Genomic DNA, 26236 nt, shown 5'->3' with positions numbered 1-26236 from the left:
CAACGCTTTGCAGATCAATAATATTCAATCAAACAAAACTATCCGGAAATACAAAAAAAAAATCTGTATTTTTTTTAATAATCGTCAATAAAATGTTTAGGGTCAGCATTGTAAATAGAGGTAGGGTCGGGAAACCAGAAACATACAATTTATTTATTTTGTCTTAAGTGGATGCAACTTTTAAACAAAACATCAAGGCATTCAAATTCTAATTAAGTATTTCTTGATCAAATGCAGACATGCTCATAAACTTCTCTGGATATGTGAGTGCTAAATTTTCCGGGAGAATGGAAAATTATAGTTGATGAACATTTTGCATAATTCTATCATAGTCTTTTGTCTCCTAACTTATATACATCTATTTCTAGACCTTCCACAGAAAAAAAATAACATAAGTTCTGGTCTAATATAAATAATTTTTACTTCAATTTTTTTCCTTATTTAATTGCATCAAAAAACCTTCCATCAATGTGGCAACAGAATGAAACTATATTATTTCAATGTAGCATCTATAAGTGTCCATGAATAAAGATTGTAATCTGTGTTTAATAGCATATATACATTTTTTACCTTCTGGGGACTTTTTCTGTGCCGTGCCACTTTTTCCTAAGATATCCATAACACTTCCACTTTTTAATTCTGATGCCACTTTGAAGCCACCACTGGAAGGTGAACTGTTGTTTGAACTTGTCTGAGAAACAGGCTTTGAAAAACCTTAAAACAAGATTAAAAGGCAGTAATTAGGACCCATGTAGGAAATTTAATATATCATCACTCGAAATTGATCTTTTCAAACCATGATTTCAATTAACACCATACATATTGCTATTGATATTAGTCTCTTAAGAAAAACATGTCTGTCGCATTATTATGAATGTGATTCTTTAAAAAAAAAAATTCAGTTCATACCTAGTCATAAAGGCTGTGTACTCAAAATACATTTTACTTAGCTGATCTGATTTTTATAACCTTCTCTGTCAACAAATAATGTGTACCTTGTGATACTGGAGAAGCTGTGAGACTACTGGTTGAGACAGTTGAACTTTTATAGTTGTATTTCATCTGTATGTCATTGTCATCACCAAGATTAAATGTTACACTTTTTGATTTGCTTGGCGATGCTGATCCATCTCCTTGTTGGATTGGTGAGCTGAACTTGAAGTCCTTTAAAACAGAAAGTAGCATGTAATAACTGTGCATGCAAAAATATCAACAACCTTAAATCACTGTCTTTTAAAATTCAAAGAATGACAACTGCAAACACCAATTAAATCTTAACTTGAAAAAAACAATTCATATCAGCTTGTACTTAATGATTCATTCCTACTAACTTCAACTAAATTTATCAAACTTTCCATGTCATGTTGTCATTTTAGGTAGCGTATTAGATTACATTAAATTTTGATGGACAAGATCCAATAAGGCAATTCAAAGATTTTTTCTATAACAGTATTTTCAACAAAAGTCTGTTAAGTTTGTATGTCTATGCAATAAAAAAGGTGTTTTAAGAATATTGATAGATTAGATTGCACAATTGTCAAATTTTGAATTGAAAAAAATGTACACATGTTTTGAAGTAAAACTATGCCATTGAAATTTTTAAATTGAATTCAGGTAGATATTCATATTGTAATAAACAGCAGTGAATCATAAATCTAATGTGAATTTCTTCCACATACAATGTAATATATTTTGGCATGAATAACAAGGCTTGTGTGTTTAGAGTTATACAAACCATTTTAGGTGGACCTGTAGGTGTATCAGTGGGTGTAACAGCCATTTTCTGTATAGGTGACGAGAAGGTGTACTGTTGACTAGACAAATCTTTTGTTGTACGCTGAGGTGTAGACTTTGGCATATTGAAATTAAATGTAGGCATGTCTTTGACTGGCAGTGTGAACTCTGTCCTTAATTGTGGCATTTCGTAAGGCTCATCTTCCTCGTCATCTTTTCTAGAGGCAACATGATGTGTTGTAAACTTTTTGCTCTTCATTTTACCTCCCTGAGTATTAATTGAGGACATTCCGGGATCTTTTTGAGAAGATCTATGTTATAAACAATTTACTTTCAAATAAATTATGCATAAATTAGTGTAGAACAAATATTATACTGAAAGACAACAGAAAAAGAACTATTTTCCTGCAAGTTTTTACATAAAAATTGAGTTATTCAAACAATTCAATATAATCATTTTTTCCTCTCCTGAGGTATAAACATGTGGCTGATTGTCTGCCTATCCTAAACTTTGATTTTCATATATAATTATGATAAATCTTTAATAAAATAAAATGCTCCGCAGGGCGCAGCTTGATACGACCGCAGAGGTCGAACCCTGAACAGATGGGGCAAGTATGGACACAACATTCAAGCTTGATACAGCTCTGAATTTGGATTGTGATTAAATATTTGACACAGCATAGGTTACTGACACAGAATGAATGTGGTCTAAGAACTTAAAAATTTTAAATTGGACATTCACCTATTATGGTCCAATATCCAAAATCTAAATACATGGTTAGATTCAGCATATCAAAGAACCCCAAGAATTCAATTTTTGATGAAATTAAACAAAGTTTAATTTAGGACCCTTTTGACCTCAATGTGGACAAAGTTGATAACGGGGCCCAAAAATCAAAAATCTAAATACATGGTTAGATTCAGCATATCAAAGAACCCCAAGAATTCAAGAATAAAACCCCATTGAAATTGGTCAAGAAATAAGCAATTTATACGAAGTATCTTCTTTTGCACAATACTGTGCAATTGAATATTTCTTGCTATTGCGCAATACTGTACAATTGACAATTTCTTGTTATTGCGCAATATTGTGCTATTGGATATTTCTTGCTATTGCACAATACTGTGCAATTGAAGATTTCTTGCTATTGCGCAATACTGTGCAATGGAAGATTTCTTGCTATTATGCAATACTGTGCAATTGAAAATTTCTTGCTATTGCACAATACTTATTATATAATAATTTACACATCCTGTTTGGTGTGTATCTCCTACCATATCATTATTATTTGCTTTTAAATATAAATCAGAAATAACCAACTTAAAATGGAAAATTTTAAAAGAAAAAAAAAAGGAAAAAAAAAAAATCCCCCCCCCCCCCCCAAATTTTTGGAAACCCCTTATGATTCATCACCCCCAAACTCAATCCCAGCCTTCCCTTTGTGGTATGGAACCTTGCAGTACAATTTCAGAGAGATCCATACACTTGAACACAAGTTATTGTCCTGAAACTAGAAAAATGCTGGTTTTTTTTCCCCTTTTTGGCCCCTAATTCCTAAAATTTTGAGGCAATTACCCCCAAAATCAATTCCAGCTTTCCCTTTGTGATATGGAACCTTGTAGTTCAATTTCAGAAAGATCCATACACTTACACGCAAGTTATTATCATGAAACTAGAAAAATGCTTGTTTTTTGCCCCTTTTTTGGCCCCTAATTCCTAAAATTTTGAGGCAATTACCCCCAAAATCAATCCCAGCATTCCCTTTGTGATATGGAACCTTGTGGTACAATGTCAGAGAGATCCATACACTAACACACAAGTTATGTATGGAAGTTACAAAAATGCTTATTTTTGGCCCCTAATTCCTTAACTGTTGGTACCATAACCCCCAAAATCAATCCCAACCTTCCTTTTGTGGTATTGAATCTTATGGTAAAATTTCAGGGAGATCCATTCACTTAAACTAAAGTTAGAGTGCGAAAACCAATGTGTCTTCGGACGACGACGCCGACGCCAACGTCATATCAATATACGACCAAAAATTTTTTAATTTTTGCGGTCGTATAAAAAATTCCTAAATAAGCCTGTCCTGCCAAAAAATTACTTGTCTATAGAGATCATCAGACAGGCTTGCATTAAAAACTCTGATGTAAAAAATCTGCCTGTTAGTTATCTTTTAACCATGTTCTACACAAGAATGTATTAAACTGATATAATCCTATTTTGCACTGTACCAAATTTCTTTTCACAAAATGCTAAATCTCTGATTGATCCCTTCTCTAGACTGACTTGTGAAACACTATCAGGATTTTTTAGTAACTCAGTAAGTAGTCTGGGTCTTGTTACTGGACATTGTGTGCAAAAAAATTCTTGAAGCAGTCATTTAATTTGCTCACTTTGGACCTATCAAAGGTCATTAACAGATAAGCTTTTTGAAAATTCTGTTGTTTTTTCAGGAAAGCTACATTGTATTTACACAGACTCGAAGGACCACTGATATTGTTAAACCCTGAATGCATCAAAATAACTACCAGTTTTAAAGTCTTTCATTTATTGATAATTCTTGTTTGGTTTTTAACACAAATCTCCTAATTAAAATGTAAGAGTACTAAGCATTTAAATAAAACCTACCCAGGTAACTGATAACTGCCTGTATTTTCAGTGCTTTCTCCTAATTGAAATGTAAGGGTACTAAGCATTTAAATTAAACCTACCCAGGTAACTGATAACTGTCTGTAGTTTCAGTGCTTTCTCTAAATTAAAATATAAGGGTACTAAGCATTCAAATTAAACCTACCCAGGTAACTGATAACTGCCTGTAGTTTCCGTGCTTTCTCTGTTTGGTACAAATCTCTGGAGATTGGCAGCAATAGAAGCTGATCCTGGAGTACTGACTCTTTGTAATGGTGGACCTCTATTTGGTGTCTACGAATTATACAACATCACAGCAAGTTTATGATATTTTCTCAATACTATAAACAATGTGGGTTATTTGAACAAAGCTACATCATTCAGTCTTCATTTTAAAATGTGTCAAAGCTTTCTCATTTTAACATACGCTATGCAAAAATATTCAATTCAATAAATTTGTTTATTTTTAAACTTAAAATCCTTATAATTAAAATATATTCTATATTCACCTGCAATTCTCTAGATGAATTCATGTAAGCTCCTATACTATGTCTTGTTGGCCTTCTATATACTGATGGCTGAAATTTTAAACCTTATATAAAATCATTTATAAAATAAGAATGTGTCCATAGTACACGGATGCCCTACTCGCACTATTATTTTCTATGTTCAGTGGACTGTGAAATTGGGGTCAAAACTCTAATTTGGCATTAAAATTAGAAAGATCATATCATAGGGAACATGTGTTGATTGGACTTCAACTTCATCAAAAACTACCTTGACCAAAAACTTTAACCTGAAGCAGGACAGACAGACGAACGAATGGATGCACAGACCGAAAAACATAATGCCCCTAGGTGGGGCATAATAACTGCTGTAATATGCATATTATGTATATCATTATTTTATGGATAAACAATTTTAAGTTCATTATATTATCCAAACAACCCATAATTTATCCCAACGAAGAATCCTTCATTTGACAGAAGATGAGGAGGGTTAAGAGTTAATATCCGGACACTATTCTAAAAATAGGAAAATTCTTGTATTCTTTTAAAATAATGTTTTATCAATATCAGTTTATAAAATGAATATATCTTCAACTTTTTGGTACAAAAATGTCAGTAATCACTGTGATAGATTGGTGTTGTTTGCAAACATGCTTGGCTTGGAAGATATATCACGCATGTTCAGGACAAGAACAAAATAACAGCTAATACAATTAGTAGGGCCTGCAATAAGGGTGTTTCAGACTGGGCAGGACATTTGAATGCCCTTGAACAATGAGGATATATTGGATATGGACAGTTATTTGGCCTTGCAAAAGGACACCTGACTGAGAGCTGATGCAAGGGTTCTTTTAAGTGCAGTCTTCAAACATGTTGAAATTGACATATCTGACCTGAAATGACCATTTTACACCTTACCAAAAAAGATATTTGACTCACATTTAACTTTTTGTATAATACATTTTGTAGCAAAATAAATTATCTTTTGAACAGGGCCTTACCTCATTTCTAAAGACTAATGACAAGCTTTGATAATGAGGCATATCCTGATTTTTTTTATAAATAACAATAAAGTGATTTTAAAAATTAAGAATGCTCTCTCCCAGTAGTATTCCTTACAAATTTTAAATTTCAATCAGTTAATCTCAAAATTGAGTATATAAAAAAATCTTTTTTCTCCTCTGGTTTCAACTGAAGATGTATAATTTGATCCCTCATGTCTTGTGAGGCAACAATAGGTATATTTCTTATTTCAATTACTGGTTAAAAGGTCTATGATGTTCTCAGTTCCCACCAACAATCATATATATCATGAACATGTGTCGTTTTAAAAAAGGATGTTTTTTTTCTAGTTAACATTTTGAAAAGTTTTGTAGTATTCCATAAAGAGGAGCAGGCAAATCTTAGGACCACAAGATATTCATTCCAACTGGCCTATTGGCCATCCTATCAGTTCTTATGACCACCCTGGACAGTTATCTCATTGACAATCATTCCACTTCTCCTTATTTTATAGTTGTGAGATAAAATACGTCAGTTTCTATCCCATACTGGTTTTTTTAACATATCCTTACTTTCTGATATGGAAAGTTTGCCATAAGCGATTCTCTTTAAACTTACAGTAAAGGAAAATGATGAACTCAAGCTCTGCATTACTGTATCATCAACTGGTATTTTCCTCGCATCCTATCAAGAAAAGAAACCATATATTTGTATTTCAAAAAATTCAATAGGGTTAATAACCCTAATGGACATAAATATGAAGAATACCATTGTGATTTGGTAGAACATTAAAACCAGACATGTAATTGACATAACTTTAAATTTCAAGATGTGATTGATTGATTGATTGATTGTAGGTTGCTTAACATCCAGTAGCAAATATTTCATGCATGTTCAGGACTATTCAAGAAGTATCAGTAGTGCACAGACAACAAAGGTAAACAAGTGCAAGTATTAGTCTTATGAAATATTGACACATGACTGAATTTTATACACTGATTTTGTTTTAGTCTGAAGTTTGCCATAACAAATCACCATGCCTATGTGAGTTTACTATAGGGCTAAATGAAAGAAGAAAATTATCATCTATTCAAAATTAAATAGGCTACCTGACAAACCTTTGTAAATCAAAATTATCAAATTCAGTTCTCATTTATTAATAAACTGCTTCGCCAAAGTTTCATAAAAAATGCTGAAAGCATTTTTGAGTTATTGTCCGAAAACTGGAAAATCCCCCTTTTTGTAATGAATAAAACCCCATAAATCAAAAAGTGTATAGTCTGAAATTTATAAAAATCCAAAGGGAGCTCATGTTGATAGAAATAAACAATTCACCAAAGTTTCTTGCAAATTGATGAAATTGTTTTTGAGTTATTGTCTGAAAACTGGAAAATCCCCCCTTTTTTAATGAATAAAACCCCAAAATTCAGAAACGGTAAATCCGAAATTTATAAAAAACGAAAGGGAGCTCATGTCAATAGATATGAACAATTCACAAAAGTTTCATGCAAATTGGTGAAATTGTTTTTGAGTTATTGTCCGAAAACTGGAAAATCACCCTTGTTTAATGAATAAAACCCCAAAACTCGGAAATGGTAAATCTGAAATTTATAAAAAACGAAAGGGAGCTCACGTCAATAGATATAAACAATTCACCAAAATTTCTTGCATATTGGTTAAAGCCCTTTTGAATTAATGTCCGACATGTTGACGACGGACGGACGGACAGAAGGTCAACAGTATACCATAATACGTCCTGTAAACGGGCGTATAAAAACCAATTCCTATAGATTTAAATATAGTAACTAGAATGTTAAATGCTGCCTTTTAAAAAAATACTCACTCCAAGAGGTGTTGTCATCTTTTCCAATGTTTCTAATATCTTTCTAGCTGTTCCACTGGTAGTAGCAGTACCAGCGAATGAATTGTTCAAAGGTTTGGCTTTCATTTTCTGGCGTACTGGAAATGGTGATGACTTAGTAAAGAAAAAAGAAATCTTTTTAAATATTGCTGGATACATCTCACTCCTTTTGAATTTGAATAAAATGCTTCGCTGGGCGCAGCTTGATACGACCGCAGAGGTCGAATCCTGAACAGTTGGGGCAAGTATGGACACAACATTCAAGCTTGATACAGCTCTGAATTTGGATTGTGATTAAATATTTGACACAGCATAGGTTTCTGACACAGAAAGAATGTGGTCTAAGAACTTCAATTTTTTTAATTTACCTATTATGGTCCAATGTTCAAAATCAAAATACATGGTTAGATTCAGCATATCAAAGAACCCCATATATTCAATTTTTGTTGAAATCGAACAAAGTTTAATTTTGGACCCCAACTTGGACAAACTTGAAAACTGGTCCCATAATCAAAAATCTAAACACATGTTTAGATTCAGCATATCAAAGTACCCCAAGAATTCATTTTTTGTTAAAATCAAACTAAGTTTAATTTTGGACCCTTTGGACCTTAATGTAGACCAATTTAAAAAACGGGACCCAAAATTAAAAATCTAAATACACGGTTAGATTTGGCATATCAAAGAACCCGAATAATTAAATTTTTGATGAAATCAAATAAAGTTTAATTTTGGACCCTTTTGACCTCAATATGAACCAATTTGATAGCGATCCCACAAATAAAAAATCTAAATACATGGTAAGATTCAGCATATCAAAGAACCCCATATATTCAATTTTTGTTGAAATCAAACAAAGTTTAATTTTGGACCCCAATTTGGACCAACTTGAAAACTGGGCCAAAAATCTAAAATCTAAATACATGTTTAGATTCAGCATATCAAAGAACCCCATATATTCAATTTTTGTTGAAATCAAACAAAGTTTAATTTTGGACCCCAACTTGGACCAACTTGAAAACTGGGCCCATAATCAAAAATCTAAACACATGTTTAGATTCAGCATATCAAAGAACCCCAAGAATTCAATTTTTGTTAAAATCAAACTAAGTTTAATTTTGGACCCTTTGGACCTTAATGTAGACCAATTTAAAAACGGGACCCAAAATTAAAAATCTAAATACACGGTTAGATTTGGCATATCAAAGAACCCCAATAATTCAATTTTTGATGAAATCAAACAAAGTTTAATTTTGGACCCTTTTGACCTCAATATGAACCAATTTGATAGCGGGTCCACAAATAAAAAATCTAAATACATGGTTAGATTCAGCATATCAAAGAACCCCAAGAATTCAATTTTTGATGAAATCAAACAAAGTTTAATTTTGGACCCTTTTGACCTCAATGTGGACAAAGTTGATAACGTGGCCCAAAAATCAAAAATCTAAATACATGGTTAGATTCAGCATATCAAAGAACCCCATATATTCAATTTTTGTTGAAATCAAACAAAGTTTAATTTTGGACCCCGATTTGGACCAACTTGAAAACTGGTCCCATAATCAAAAATCTAAATACATGTTTAGATTCAGCATATCAAAGAACCCTAAAAATTCAATTTTTGTTAAAATCAAACTAAGTTTAATTTTGTACCCTTTTGACCTTAATGTAGACCAATTTGAAAACGGAACCAAAAATTAAGAATCTAAATACACGGTTAGATTCAGCATATCAAAGAACCCCAATAATTCAATTTTTGATGAAATCAAACAAAGTTAAATTTTGGACCCTTTGGACCTCAATGTGGACCAATTTAAAAACGGGGCCCAAAATCCAAAAACTTAATACACGGTTAGATTCAGCATATTAAAGAACCCCAAGAATTCAAGAATAAAACCCCATTGAAATTGATCAAGAAATTAGCAATTTATACGAAGTATCTTCTTTTGCACAATACTGTGCAATTGAATATTTCTTGCTATTGTGCAATACTGTACAATTGACAATTTCTTGCTATTGCGCAATATTGTGCTATTGGATATTTCTTGCTATTGCGCAATACTGTGCAATTGAAGATTTCTTGCTATTGCGCAATACTGTGCAATTGAAGATTTCTTGCAATTGTGCAATACTGTGCAATTGAAAATTTCTTGCTATTGCACAATACTTATTATATAATAATTTACACATCCTGTTTGGTGTGTATCTCCTACCATATCATTATTATTTGCTTTTAAATATTAATCAGAAATAACCATGATAACCAACTTAAAATGGAAAATTTTAAAAGAAACAAAAAATGAAAAAAAGAAAAAAAAAGAAAAAAAAAAAATCCCCCCCCCCCCAAATTTTTTGAACCCCCTTATGATTCATCACCCCCAAACTCAATCCCAGCCTTCCCTTTGTGGTATGGTACCTTGCAGTACAATTTCAGAGAGATCCATACACTTGAACACAAGTTATTGTCTGGAAACTAGAAAAATGCTTATTTTTGGCCCCTTTTTGGCCCCCAATTCCTAAACGTTTCGGGCAATTACCCACAAACTCAATTCCAGCTTTCCCTTTGTGATATGGAACCTTGTAGTACAATTTCAGAAATATCCAAACACTTACACACAAGTTATTGTCATGGAACTAGAAAAATGCTTGTTTTTTGCCCCTTTTTTGGCCCCTAATTCCTAACATTTTGAGGCAATTACCCCCAAAATCAATTACAGCCTTCCCTTTGTGATATGGAACCTTGTGGTACAATGTCAGAGAGATCCATACACTTACACACAAGTTATTGTCTGGAAGTTACAAAAATGCTTATTTTTGGCCCCTTTTGGGCCCCTAATTCCTTAACTGTTGGTACCATAACCCCCAAAATCAATCCCAACCTTCCTTTCATGGTATTGAACCTTATGGTAAAATTTCATGGAGATCCATTCACTTAAACTAAAGTTAGAGTGCGAAAACCAATGTGTCTTCGGACGACGCCGGACGACGCCAGACGACGACGACGACGACGACGACGACGACGCCAACGTCATACCAATATACGACCAAAAAATTTTCAATTTTTGCGGTCGTATAAAAAGCTTAATGAATTAATTAAATTGCCTGACTCTCAAAAAAAATGTCAAGGCAAAGTAGACTCATTCTTCTAACCTTTCAATAGAAAACCACTCCACCTGTTTATAATGATTTACATGTTTTTCTTTCCAATGTTTTTTCATAAAACACATTAAAAACATTTTTTCCTTCTTCTGACAATATCTTCAAGCCAGAAAAATATGTATAGCCAAACAAGATCTATGCATCTATCATAATACAGAACTATAAGAGCTGTTGTTGGGAGTACCCTGTAATTGTAGACTAGAGCAAAACTATTTTTTAAATAGGACTCTCAATACAATACTTTATTTCTGCAAAATTCAGTTCAGAAATGTTAGGGGAGGTTTCTGAGATTTCACATATGGTTCAATGGAAACTTATGTAAATACCTTGCTGCCATTAACATGTTTAAGACCCAATCCCAGTTTGGTTGAAATGGGCCCAGTAGTTTCAGAGGATAAGAATTAGGCTAGTAAAAAGATAACAGATGCCAAGTAATGAGAACATCTCACATTGGCCCTAGTCATGTGAGCTAAAAAATAGAAGTTAACCATGTAATAGCAATAGCTAAAACTGGCTGTTACGAACTGGCTAGCTTTAAAAACTAATGAGAAGTAGGTCAGCTATACATATCGTCTTGCAGATTACAAGTTATAACACCAATAAAACATACCACATAAGGAGCAGTTGTGTTTAAACTTTGTCGTCTTTGTGATGAAGCGCCACCAAAAGTTGTTCTTCCAGGATAAAATGCAGATTCATTTAATCTATCATGTGATAATGCAGATCTGTTTCCCTGAAAAATTAAATAAAGGAAATTAGATATTAGAAAAAAACAAGTTTTTAAATACAGTGTATATGTAGATTGCAGACAAATGGAAAATGATTTTTCAAGAGTAAAAAGTTTATTTATTATCAAATTGACCAAACATTTACCCAAGCAATGAACCTTATCAGTGTTCTAGCTATATGCAAATCTTGGAGTGCAATGTCTGCATTTTACAACTGGTTATCACAATTATTTTTCATATTTGGGTCAGACTTATATTAAACAAGTACAAATGTAGTACAAGATATGAAGCAATATATACAGATATACTTACAGGTACTGGGGACCCAAACAAGGAAACATCAAAGCTAGGTTTTCCTATAAGTGCTGGCTTCTTAGGCCTCTTAGTATTGTACTGTGCAGTCCAAGTAAGATACTTTCCTAATCCTGTAAAACATTTTCAGAAATACAAAAATAATGAAAATTGTTAACATTTTTAATAAGATTGTTAACAAGTTATTCGAAAAGTCAACTTAATGAACAAGCAAACATAGTTTTTATGTATGTTCCCCATGTGCACACTTGTGTAAATAAGCTGTCACAATAGATGAACTGCAGACTTGTTTAACATAAGGCTTGAGAGCCCTAGGCTTCAACAATAGCCATTTTTTGGTAAAAATCGTCATGAAAGGGCAATTACTCTATAGAGTTAACTGACAATTTCAGTCATGTTGACATATTTGGAATCTTGTCCTGCTGATCATTTTTGCTTTTTAATGTTTTTATTTTATATTTGTATCTGTTACACTTATCAAGGTAATAGACAAAATAAAATAGTCAAAAACATCTTTAAAGGGAAATAACTCCAATAATGAGTCAACTAAAGATTTCAGCCATGATGGCTTCTTTGTAGATCTAGTCTTGCTGATAATTTTTGCTATTAAAAGTTTTTCTTTATCTATAATAGTTTTCAAAATAATATGCAAAATGCAAAAAGGTGGGAAAAAATCGTCATTAGAGGGCAATAACTTCAATAAGGAGTCAAATGACGATTTCTGTCATGTTGACTTATTTGTAAATCATGACTTGATCATTTTGGCTTGCGAAATTTTGTCTTGTAAAAGTTTCTTTCTATATACATGTATTATAGTTTTTAAGATATGAGGCAAAACGCATTCAACTGGTAATAAAATGCTTCGCTGGGGCGCAGCTTGATACGACCGCAGAGGTCGAACCCTGAACAGTTGGGGCAAGTATGGACACAACATTCAAGCTTGATACAGCACTGAATTTGGATTGTAATTAAATATTTGACACAGCATAGGTTTCTGACACAGAATGAATGTGGTCTAAGAACTTAAAAATTTTTAATTTATCTATTCAAACCATATCATTATTATTTGCTTTTATATATAAATCAGAAATAACCAATTTAAAATGGAAAATTTCAAAGAAAAAAAAGGAAAAAAAAATCCCCCTCCCCCCAAAATTTTTTGAACCCCCTTATGATTCATCACCCTCAAACACAATCCCAGCCTTTCCTTTGTGGTATGGTACCTTGCAGTACATATGATGGACTGTGAAACTAAGATCAGGAGTTTGGGAAATTTTGGTCAGGAGATTAGGACTCAGATCAGGAGGTTTTTAATCGACATAAATTCTGTCGTAAATGTAACCGTGTGCTGTAGAAATTGTCTGTTAAAGTGTGCTTTCTTCAACTTTCCATCCGAATGTATTATGTTTATAGTACCCTTGTACTTATAAATTTTCTCTATCTTTTTAAACTTTCAACTTGTTCAATCTAACATTCTTCTTTTTAAGTATGTTCTTTAAATTTTTTAGGTCATATCTTTTTTTCCATTATTCATTGCAATCAGAATATTTGCTTATCTATCTGCAAGTAGTTCTTTTATTTTAATCTTTATGCAAGTAGATTTTTAATGCATGATAAGTAACACATTCAAACTGTATACATGGGTCATAGTTAATATATAAATTTCAATTTAAGCCTTGAAAGGAAGTATAGAACCCTCAAATAATTTTCAAATTATTATTTTTTTATTTGTCCTAAGACATTTAAAATCATTTAATTACCATCCTTTTATGATTATTTGTTCAATTTATATTTTATTTATATTCTTTTAAAAATTTACATTATTTAAAGGAAAGTAACTTAAAACAGGATAAATCAAGGGAAGTAACCCAACATTCATTTATAAATATACAAAGTTTTATTACACAACGGCAGTTAGCCTGATGTAAAAATCGTTGATTACCAGTATGTTTGACACCCAAGGTGACAAGTGAAGCCATATAATTATCATGTTAATTGATTTACAGGTAAAATATAACTTCAGGTAATGTCAGTTACACCAGATATGTTGGGCTGAAATTTTTCATTCATGAAATATTTCATACACAGGATTTTTTTGTCTTCAACGGGAGGTCGGGAGGAGACCCCTGAAAACGGGATTATTGTATTCCCTTCGGGAGGTTCACATGTATGATTACTGTACAATTTCAGGGAGATCAATACACTTGAACAAAAGTTATTGTCTGGAAACTAGAAAAATTCGTAAGGGTTCCGCAGAACCCAGTGTCTCGCCTACTTTTGCTGTTAATCGCAGGCTCAACAAAAATGAGGAAAAAAATTAATAAAAATATTCCTCTCTATACTATCTTTTGATTGTAAGTAGCTTCTGTCCAAGTTTTGTAAAAATCCAGGATAGTTTATGAATCTAATAAATGTTTTAAAAACTAAAAATGCAGACTGTATGTTATGTTAACTGGAAGAAAAACTAAGTCCATTTATAAGTAAAATACGGAAAAAATGGAACAAAATTTTTAAAAAAATTCCTTCTAGATACTAGCTTTTAATCATAAACAAGCTTCTGTCCAAGTTTGGTACAAATCCAGGATAGCTTAAGAATGTTGTTAAAATTTTAAAAACTTTAACCACAGAGTGAATGTAACGTTAATTGGCAGAAAAACTAAGTCCATTTATAAGTAAAATACGGAAAAAATGGAACAAAATTTTTAAAAAAATTCCTTCTAGATACTAGCTTTTAATCATAAACAAGCTTCTGTCCAAGTTTGGTACAAATCCAGGATAGCTTAAGAATATTGTTAAAATTTTAAAAACTTTAACCACAGAGTGAATGTAACGTTAACTGGCAGAAAAACTAAGTCCATTTATAAGTAAAATACGGAAAAAATGGATTTTTTTTTTTACAAAATTTCCTTCTAGATACTATCTTATGATCATAAACAAGCTTCTTTCCAAGTTTGGTAGAAATCCAGGATAGTTTAAGAAAGTTATTAAAATTTCAAAAACTTTAACCACAGAGTGAATGTAATGTTTCTTGGCAGAAAAACTAAGTCCATTTATAAGTAAAATACGGAAAAAATGGAATTTTTTTTTTACAAAATTTACTTTTGAATATTATCTTATGATCATAAACAAGCTTCTGTCCAAGTTTGGTAGAAATCCAGGATAGTTTAAGAAAGTTATTAAAATTTCAAAAACTTTAACCACAGAGTGAATATTTGTGGACACCGCCGCCGACGACGGAATGTAGGATCGCTATGTCTCGCTTTTTCGACAAAAGTCGAAGGCTCGACAAAAATGCTTATTTTTTGGCCCCTTTTTGGCCCAAAATTCCTAAACATTTACGGCAATTACCCCCAAACTCAAACCCAGCTTTCCCTTTGTGATATGGAACCTTGCAGTACAATTTCATAAAGATCCATACACTTGCACACAAGTTATTGTCCTGAAACTAGAAAATTGCTTGTTTTTTGCCCCTTTATGGCCCCTAAGTCCTCAAATTTCTAGGGATTTAACCCCAAAATCAATCCCAGCCTTTCCTTTGTGGTATGGTACCTTGCAGTACAATTTCAGAGAGATCCATACACTTGAACAAGTTATTGTCTGGAAACTAGAATAAAATGCTTCGCTGGGCGCAGCTTGATACGACCGCAGAGGTCGAACCCTGAACAGTTGGGGCAAGTATGGACACAACATTCAAGCTTGATACAGCTCTGAATTTGGATTGTGATTAAATATTTGACACAGCATAGGTTTCTGACACAGAAAGAATGTGGTCTAAGAACTTGAATTTTTTTAATTTACCTATTATGGTCCAATGTCCAAAATCAAAATACATGGTTAGAATCAGCATATCAAAGAACCCCATACATTCAATTTTTGTTGAAATCAAACAAAGTTTAATTTTGGACCCCAACTTGGACCAACTTGAAAACTGGTCCCATAATCAAAAATCTAAACACATGTTTAGATTCAGCATATCAAAGTACCCGAAGAATTCAATTTTTGTTAAAATCAAACTAAGTTTAATTTTGGACCCTTTGGACCTTAATGTAGACAAATTTAAAAAACGGGACCCTAAATTAAAAATCTAAAAACACAGTTAGATTTGGCATATCAAAGAACCCCAATAATTCAATTTTTGATGAAATCAAACAAAGTTTAATTTTGGACCCTTTTGACCTCAATATGAACCAATTTGATAGCGGGCCCACAAATAAAAAATCTAAATACATGGTAAGATTCAGCATATCAAAGAACCCCATATATTCAATTTTTGTTGAAATCAAACAAAGTTTAATTTTGGACCCCAATTTGGACCATCTTGAAAACTGGGCCAAAAATCTAAAATCTCAATACATGTTTAGATTCAGCATATCAAAGAACCCCATATATTCAATTTTTGTTGAAATCAAACAAAGTTTAATTTTGGACCCCAACTTGGACCAACTTGAAAACTGGTCCCATAATCAAAAATCTAAACACATGTTTAGATTCAGCATATCAAAGAACCCCAAAATTTCTATTTTTGTTAAAATCAAACTAAGTTTAATTTTGGACCCTTTGGACCTTAATGTAGACCAATTTAAAAAACAGGACCCAAAATTAAAAATCTAAATACACGGTTAGATTTGGCATATCAAAGAACCCCAATAATTCAATTTTTGATGAAATCAAACAAAGTTTAATTTTGGACCCTTTTGACCTCAATATGAACCAATTTGATAGCGGGCCCACAAATAAAAAATCTAAATACATGGTAAGATTCAGCATATCAAAGAACCCCATATATTCAATTTTTGTTGAAATCAAACAAAGTTTAATTTTGGACCCCAATTTGGACCAACTTGAAAACTGGGCCAAAAATCTAAAATCTAAATACATGTTTAGATTCAGCATATCAAAGAACCCCATATATTCAATTTTTGTTGAAATCAAACAAAGTTTAATTTTGGACCCCAACTTGGACCAACTTGAAAACTGGGCCCATAATCAAAAATCTAAACACATGTTTAGATTCAGCATATCAAAGAACCCTAAGAATTCAATTTTTGTTAAAATCAAACTAAGTTTAATTTTGGACCCTTTGGACCTTAATGTAGACAAATTTAAAAAAGGGACCCAAAATTAAAAATCTAAATACACGGTTAGATTCGGCATATCAAAGAACCCCAATAATTCAATTTTTGATGAAATCAAACAAAGTTTAATTTTGGACCCTTTGGACCTCAATGTGGACCAATTTAAAAACGGGGCCCAAAATCTAAAAAATTAATACACGGTTAGATTCAGCATATTAAAGAACCCCAAGAATTCAAGAATAAAACCCCATTGAAATTGATCAAGAAATAAGCAATTTATACGAAGTATCTTCTTTTGCACAATACTGTGCAATTGAATATTTCTTGCTATTGCGCAATACTGTACAATTGACAATTTCTTGCTATTGCGCAATATTGTGCTATTGGATATTTCTTGCTATTGCGCAATACTGTTAAATTGAAGATTTCTTGCTATTGCGCAATACTGTGCAATTGAAGATTTCTTGCTATTGTGCAATACTGTGCAATTGAAAATTTCTTGCTATTGCACAATACTTATTATATAATAATTTACACATCCTGTTTGGTGTGTATCTCCTACCATATCATTATTATTTGCTTTTAAATATAAATCAGAAATAACCAACTTAAAATGGAAAATTTTAAAAGAAAAAAAAAAGGAAAAAAAGAAAAAAAAAAAAAAAAAAATCCCCCCCCCCAAATTTTTTGAACCCCCTTATGATTCATCACCCCCAAACTCAATCCCAGCCTTCCCTTTGTGGTATGGTACCTTGCAGTACAATTTCAGAGAGATCCATACACTTGAACACAAGTTATTGTCTGGAAACTAGAAAAATGCTTATTTTTGGCCCCTTTTTGGCCCCCAATTCCTAAACGTTTCGGGGAATTACCCCCAAACTCAATTCCAGCTTTCCCTTTGTGATATGTAACCTTGTAGTACAATTTCAGAAATATCCAAACACTTACACACAAGTTATTGTCATGAAACTAGAAAAATGCTTGTTTTTTGCCCCTTTTTTGGCCCCTAATTCCTAAAATTTTGAGGCAATTACCCCCAAAATCAATTACAGCCTTCCCTTTGTGATATGGAACCTTGTGGTGCAATGTCAGAGAGATCCATACACTTACACACAAGTTATTGTCTGAAAGTTACAAAAATGCTTATTTTTGGCCCCTTTTTGGCCCCTAATTCCTTAACTGTTGGTACCATAACCCCCAAAATCAATCCCAACCTTCCTTTTGTGGTATTGAACCTTATGGTGAAATTTCATGGAGATCCATTCACTTAAACTAAAGTTAGAGTGCGAAAACCAATGTGTCTTCGGACGACGCCGGACGACGACGACGACGACGACAACGACGACGACGACGACGCCAACGTCATACCAATATACGACCAAAAAATTTTTAATTTTTGCGGTCGTATAAAAATGCTTATTGTTGGCCCCTTTTTGGCCCCTTATTCCTGAACGTTGTGGGAAATTACCCCCAAAATCAATTCCAGCTTTCCCTTTGTGATATGGAACCTTGTAGTACAATTTCATAAAGATCCATATACTTACACACAAGTTATTGTCATGAAACTAGAAAAATGCTTGTTTTTTGCCCCTTTTTGGCCCCTAATTCCTAAAATTTGGAGGCAATTACCCCCGAAATCAATCCCAGCATTCCCTTTGTGATATGGAACCTTGTGGAACAATGTCAGAGAGATCCATACACTTACACACAAGTTATTGTCATGAAACTAGAAAAATGCTTGTTTTTTGCCCCTTTTTGGCCCCTAATTCCTAAAATTTGGAGGCAATTACCCCCGAAATCTATCCCAGCATTCCCTTTGTGATATGGAACCTTGTGGTACAATGTCAGAGAGATCCATACACTAACACACAAGTTATGTCTGGAAGTTACAAAAATGCCTTTTTTTGGCCCCTTTTTGGCCCCTAATTCCTTAACTGTTGGTACCATAACCCCCAAAATCAATCCCCACCTTCCTTTTGAGGTATTGAACCTTATGGTAAAATTTCATAGAGATCCATTCACTTAAACTAAAGTTAGAGTGCGAAAACCAATGTGTATTCGGACGACGTCGACGACGCCGACGCCAACGTCATACCAATATACGACCACAAAATTTTTTTGCGGTCGTATAAAAATCGTCAATTAAGGATAAAAAACTCCAATAAGGAGTTATCTGACGATTTGAGCCATGTTGAATTATTTGTAGATCTTGTCTTGCTAATAGTAAAGTAATACCTTTCAGTATTTTGGGTCAAAGGTCCTGGACCTTCCATTGCCTAAAGTAAATTTGAACCCCTGCAGGCAGGGTCATCAGACAAATTTTTAAACTAGATACCCCAATTATGACTGTGGCAAAGTTTGGTAAAATTTGGCCCAGTAGTTTCAGGAGAAGATTTTTGTAAAAGTTTACGGACAAAAACGACAGATGCCAAGTGATGAGAAAGCTCACTTGGCCTTTCAGCCAGGTGAGCTAAAATTGAAGGTCACTTCCATTACATAAAATCATGGACGTCCTTGGAATCTTTTATATTTGTCAAAGCAAGATTCATTTTAGCTTAAATAACTTGAGATGTTTATTAGATATTTGTCTTTTTTTTCAGTTACAACACGGGTGTAAAATATGAATATTATACTATAAACATACTGGGAGGAAGTTTGTCATTGGAATCCACTAGAAGTTTGTCCTTGATATTGTCAATATCACTTTCATTTAATTCTAAGGTAACTCTATCTTTCAGCACTGTACTTGGTGGATGTGGAATCATTGATGAACATCCACTGGTAGACTTAGAGTGATCACTCCTGTCTGATATGTTGTCATCTGAAAACATAGGTTTCTTATATTGTGAATGTTTCTAATTATAATGGTTGCTTGGAATGCCCCCTGAGGGTTCTTGATTAGAATATTTAATAAATATTTCATTTGATTTATATCTAAATAAATGCACTCAATTCTACAAAATACTAGTATGCTCATTGTTGAAGACTGAACAATGACCTATAGTTGTTCACTGCTATGCCATTTGGTCTCTAGTGGACAGTTGTCTCATTGACAATCATACCACATCTTCTTATCTTAATAAAAAAACATTAATGAGTTTTGGAAATAGACATACATTGTTTTTACCAACATGTACAATAAAAAGTAATTTGTGAAAAAAGTATGAGTAAAATTTTTCTTCTAGTTATTTTATTATTTGATCTAATTTTGTCATCGCCACTTAAAGAGTATCTTGATTTTTTTTGTTTATTCGTAATTTTTTTTAAAGATTGTTTAAGTCAGATATTAGATTGAAGAACCCCAAAAGATATTTTGATCTCCTACAACTTACTTATATCAAGTTCGATGAATTATCACTAGTTTTTCAATATCATTAAATCCTTTCAAAAAGAATTAAAACATTGAAAAATTTCACAACCCCAAAAGTATGAACTGCATAAATGTAATAAAAATTCTCTAGTCATACCATTGTCCACATGATGATAATGATGTTCATACATTTTCTCTGGTATCAAAGGAAGTTGTGATGATGTAAATCCTGCCTGCAGAGGAAACTGGTCAGCTTTAAAACTAGGACCAACTTCCCCTGACCTGGTATGTGCTATGACTGTAGATTGCGGAGGAGCCATAAGTTGGCTAGGTGTACCATTTCTTTTATCAAGTGGGACAAAAACTGGAGCAGGCTTTGTATCATTTTGTTGTTTAGTTCTCCCATGTATAGGTGAGGATGCAGGAACCTACAAGAAATACATGTACAACATAGGCATTATAGACATGTAAATTTTTCTGTGTGGAATAAGGGGTAGCTAAATTGTAAACATGAAAAATGCCATGTGTGTTGTAGTCAGCTGGTATTACCCTGCTAGCATGAAAAAGCAATGCCCTAATTGTCTTGGAGAATTAAAAATTGGACACTTATACAAGTTAAAAAGAGTTTCAAGGATATAAATTTTCTATAACTTTAAAAAAAAATTGCAACAGCTTACTCTCCTCAGTGCCTCAACTAATTTCATTACATTACATTCAATTATAGCTTATTTTGCGGTAACATTACAACTAGTGTTACAGGCTAAAATTTCTTAAGGATGTACTTAGGCCATGTTTAGGAATATGTGTCAAATGTTCGGACTCCTTTCCTACAATACAGGGTAAAATATTTTGCCCCATAACACCCATTCTTCTTTTCATATAAGACTTCAATAGCTCATAAAAGGTCATTTACCAAAATTTAAGCAGATTCTAGATTTCTTTTCTTTTGATTTCAGACCCAAATAATACTTATGCAAATATAAGGTAAAAGTCCGCATCACAATATCAATCAACAATAGAATACCTAAATGTTACATGTCTGATTAACTATAGTAGTGTAAAATAAAGTGGATAAATTATAAAATGATAAGACCATACATGATCTCGCTCCGTTGTATGCTCAAATATTTTTTACCTTGGAATTTGTGTCATCCTTCTCAGTTGTTTCATCAGATTTCTTATTGTTGACAAAGCTTGACAACCATGATGGTGTTATCAGGTCTTTCACTTTACCTAATAGAGACTACAATAAAACAAACATTTTTTTGTCATGTTTTAATTGCTTACTACTTGTACTTGTATTTAAAATAAAATAACATAACATAAGATAAAATTTAAAAAATGCATTCCACATTGCAAAATAATGAATATAAGGGCAGTATTGATTGACAAGCCTATATAATCCATTGCTAAACCCTAATAAAGTGACAAAGAACTGTTTTCACTATAGGTGTGAAAGTATTTATACAAGCGAAAGGTGCAAATTACACTGTTAATAGAGCTGTAAAAGGATCATAAATTAGTAAATAAGAGTCCATTGTTCTCTCTATTTTTTATCATCCTTTGATAAGAAATATAAAGTGTGCTCATATCTAACAGATTAAATTGCCAAATCTATGCTTTATACTAATAGCTAAAATATTATGGGTTATGATGGTTTATACAGTCGATTCCACTTAATTGCATACCGCTTAATAGCATAATTCGGTTAATTGCATACTTTTCTCCTGCACAAAACCATTTCCCATTCATCTAATGTTAAATTGTCCGGTTATATGCATAGCCTTACAAGTGGCCTTTCGGTTAATTGCATAGAAAATATTCGCCAGCTAGATATGCTTAGTTAAAACTGACGAGATTTTTGACCGGAAACGGCAATTTGGTAAGTATATTTTTCATGAATGCATCATAATTTTCGTTATTATTTCATATTTACTTTTGTGTTATCTAAATAAAGTTTTAAAACAGTTTCTTTCGTGTTTATATGATTATAAAATAAGCCTCGATGTGTACACAGGTAAAGTTTCCCATGTTCTATTTTAAGCCTCGAGGTCATAAAAATGTCAAACAGGTGATTGTTGTAAAAACACGTCCAATCTATCTCAAAAGGTGTTAATTATTGATTGGATTTCAAACATTGTTCATAGATTACATTTGGGGTGAATTTTAAAAACAATAACCCCTGTTAAATATCGATCATTATCCAATGTGTACTCTCGTAATTGTGGCTTGGGGTGATCTACACTTATGTTAAATATTACAGGGCATTTATATATGGTTGAAGAATTTTATTCATCAATCTTTTATTTTTAATATTTTTTGAAAAGAAAATCAACTTCTAATTATTATATTTTCTCTCTTTCAACACTCGTGTCCTGCAAATAACCCGTACAGGGCCCCATTACCTGTTAACTGCTTTGCATATACGAAACTAACGAGGTTAAAGAAACAGTGTTACATCACTGTGCAAGCGGTAAATACTGCATATCAAAGGCAGTTTAGTACACATTTATTGTTTAAAATGATTATAAACTGTGTAGTATTGTTAAACAGTTAATTTAATCAAAGCGTAACAATGTACATTGTACATCCGGGTCATAGAAACAAATCTATTTTTAGAACAATTAGTTTTATTTTCGTATCTCAGGTAAAGGAAAAGTCGGTACGCAAATAAACTAAAACAAAATGTGTTTATAAACTTTATTGAAAGAATACAAAATAAAATAACATGTACAACACTAGACACATAACTTTTATTAGAATAAATAAGCATTCAATATGTTGTAAGTGGATTATGGACGTTCATCTTTCTTCAGGGATTTCCTTTACTGATCTGTACTATCGATGTTATTTGACTCCGTAATTTGGCATTTCGGATATAAGCATACTCCGCTTAATTGCATAATTTTGTCTGACAAATAGGCTATGCAAATAACCGGAATCGACTGTATTTGTATTTCTATGAAATCAGTGTTTCAGTTACATTTTGTACAAAATCATTGATGCAATTAAAATATGTAAACAGAACCACAATCAAAAACAAATTGCTTTTTTTTAAAGGGCAGTTAACTTTAATACAAATATTTCAGTCATGGTGTCTTTGGGCAAAATTTTCCTTTTACATGAATGTTCGCAACATGACAGCAAATATCCTTAATTCCAAAGTTCATTTTTTTCACTGTAAATTGATACCTATTTAGGGGTATAATACTAATTAATGGGAAACATGTAATACCCATTTTAGCATTTATGAGGATCTTCCTCAAACATCACTGAGATATCATTGCTCTCGTTATTTTGGACTTGCTGGGGCCTTGGATGTCAGAGAGTAGTCCACATCAGAAAACATGGAAATTGTTGTAGCAGACTTTGTTCAACAATTTTTTGTCTCCAAATCTTTAAAGATCCATTTCAAGGCATAAACTAACTCCCAACATTCTATGTGCACAGTATAACAGTCACATGACAACTGCCAAAAAATTTAAGAGTTGAAAGGTAAATGTTTTCATAGTGCTACTCAGGGTTGATTGAATAATAATTACATATTTTTGGAGTAACATGAATAAGGAATCAAATGAATTTACAATCTATCTGCTTGAAAGCTGATATATTTATGATTTTGAGACAATTTCCATGTTTTCTGTATGTTCCATAGCCCCAGCAAGTCCTGAAAAAGGCTGTCAGCTGTCAGGGCATTCTCAGACAACAATTTTTTTAGTGTATCTTTATCTATTTAGAAGATCCACAAACTTTAGATTAAGAGCTCAGTTTAAGGTTTGTTTTAAGTAATATGCCAGATGCCAATCCAGGATTTTGAAAAAGGGTGGTCCCAGGCTAGGCAACATAAGGTGCGGCACATGTCAAAATTTAACGTCTATAAATTAACCATGGATGTAGCTCCATAAGGGTGATGCACTTGGCCTTTCCCTTAATCCACATCTGTATGCACCTTATCACTATTTAGTCCAATCTGTTAAAAACAGACAGACAACTTCCTGTTTGGGTTGTGTTGCAAATACAAAGGGTCTGACAGTAATGAGCTGAGGGAGGAAAATGTTTACACAGTGAACATTTTGAGTTTTTTATCTTATTTTTTGAAACACAAATTTAGTCATATAAATGCTTTGTTTGAAGTTTACGATCATTTAAAAATGTCTGAAAGTTTCAAGAACAATGCATGGTTTCAACAGGGCCCAAGATAGCTTCACCTGGTTTGTGACCTCATGAAACAGTTGTGATAGTTCAGAACTTATCCAGATTAGAATAAATAGCTATAAGGTGTATCTACACGAGTTTGGACCTCTGAGGTAAAAAAAAAATTGAGTTCCCTCCCTTGGAAAATTTATTAATTCCAGGACACCACTGCTTGATCTAAATCAGCTCCAACTGTTCGTGTTGGAAGTGTACAGTATATACAACAAGTCTAGATTATATACGAGTAAACATGAATAGTGAAATGGTTACAAAATGTTGCATTTATTTTACACGGTTACACAATTAACTTTGTGATCAAGTGACAAGATAGGACCGACACGGAATAGACCATTCAAATTTAAAGGTTTTAATATAAAATATTATTAAGTAAGATATTCAAAATCTATCAGACCCTTTCAACCGACATTACCTGCGAAAAATTTGAAAATGAAACTGCGACCAAATTTTTTATTTTCTGCGATATTTAGTACCACTTGTTACTTACTTTTCTACGTTCATACGGTTTGTTAGAACCATGATGGCGTTTACTTTTTATCTTTCCACCAGCTTCCTCAGACATTTTTAGATGTCTTCAGAAGGAAAGTGTATTATTGTAAGTTATGTATAGATTTAATTTGAATGAAACACCATGCCACTTTTCCAGACAGAATAAGATGGCGGCAATTGACATAATCTTCTGATTGGTCAAATATGTCATGTGGTCACAATAGAGTTGAAGGTCAAAATAAGGAACAGTAACTCTATCTGGCGCGAAAGCGATAAGTAAATATGACACAAAATCGGTTTACACACGACGATTTTCAGTCTGAAGTAGAGCATATTTTGCAAATAACAATAAGCAATATTTTCTTTTCGATCTTTGTGGTTCTTCAATAATCATTTAACGTATGAACGATCGATATTTATTGTTCTTCCAATCCAATGTGGCTCCCGTTCTGATATATGTGACCATATGTCGCGTACCAAGGTGATGCGCAACATATCAGAACGGGAGCAATTAAAGGATTTGATTCTAACAAGATTTGCTATAACCTGAAAATAGTATAATAACAATATAGGCTATGTCCCAGCTATAATTGAGTCGGTGTGGATGGGGTTTACAGAATGTAGAATAATGATAAAAAAATTTATATAAAAAAGAGGAAAAATAGGTAAAAAAATAAAAATAATATTGCGGGTGCAGAAATGAATAAGGGTAAAAAAAAGTAATGCATAGAGAAATATGATCTAAAACGTTTAAGAATAAAGAAATGAAGGACCCCCAAATTAGACCCTCATTATTAAACTGTGTCATAGAAGTCTCAACAATAATAAATAAAATAAGAAAGAAAGCTTTATTTAGAGTCGGTTTAGTTTACCAAACAAAGCAGAACATAAGCCCTGTTAAGCTTTTGACCGACATATGCTATGTCCCAGCGAGAAAGCACTACGATAAGTGAAAGTAGACCACAAATGAAATACTATAAATTAGCAAGGTAACAGTAAGCAGAATTTATAAGCATGCAAGCTATATGTATAAAAACAAAAAAGCAAATAAAAAAGTAAAGTAAGCATGACTATAATGTACTAACAAAGCTTTATTTAGAGTTAGCATGGTTTTTAAAACAAAGCTTTATAGAACTTTTAACCGACCGTGACAAGAAATGGTTAGAAATCTGGTAACACGCATAGAATAAAAGATTAAAGAATGGAT

General features: G+C 32.7%; 1 protein-coding gene across 3 annotated transcripts in view; it reads right to left on the bottom strand.

The window, feature by feature from the left end:
- LOC127699130 (nuclear pore complex protein Nup153-like) overlaps nt 1-25205 on the bottom strand; it is a 45477-nt gene extending 20272 nt beyond the window's left edge. For all 3 annotated transcript variants that reach the window (XM_052202876.1, XM_052202884.1, XM_052202893.1), the window contains exons 1-13: nt 25028-25205; nt 21464-21571; nt 20486-20756; nt 19663-19839; nt 11944-12056; nt 11514-11636; nt 7724-7855; nt 6499-6564; nt 4879-4947; nt 4536-4663; nt 1736-2045; nt 996-1164; nt 571-714 (exon numbers count right to left, since the gene is read on the bottom strand). In XM_052202876.1, the coding sequence (XP_052058836.1) occupies nt 571-714; nt 996-1164; nt 1736-2045; nt 4536-4663; nt 4879-4947; nt 6499-6564; nt 7724-7855; nt 11514-11636; nt 11944-12056; nt 19663-19839; nt 20486-20756; nt 21464-21571; nt 25028-25102 (1885 nt within the window). In that variant the 5' untranslated portion in view covers nt 25103-25205. The remainder of the gene's footprint in view (nt 1-570; nt 715-995; nt 1165-1735; nt 2046-4535; nt 4664-4878; nt 4948-6498; nt 6565-7723; nt 7856-11513; nt 11637-11943; nt 12057-19662; nt 19840-20485; nt 20757-21463; nt 21572-25027) is intronic.
- Nucleotides 25206-26236: the final 1031 nt, after the last annotated feature.

The sequence above is a fragment of the Mytilus californianus genome, unplaced genomic scaffold (genome assembly GCF_021869535.1).
Source record: "Mytilus californianus isolate M0D057914Y unplaced genomic scaffold, xbMytCali1.0.p SCAF_1, whole genome shotgun sequence".
Classification (NCBI taxonomy): domain Eukaryota; kingdom Metazoa; phylum Mollusca; class Bivalvia; order Mytilida; family Mytilidae; genus Mytilus; species Mytilus californianus.
This window is presented reverse-complemented; position numbering and strand designations above follow the sequence as displayed.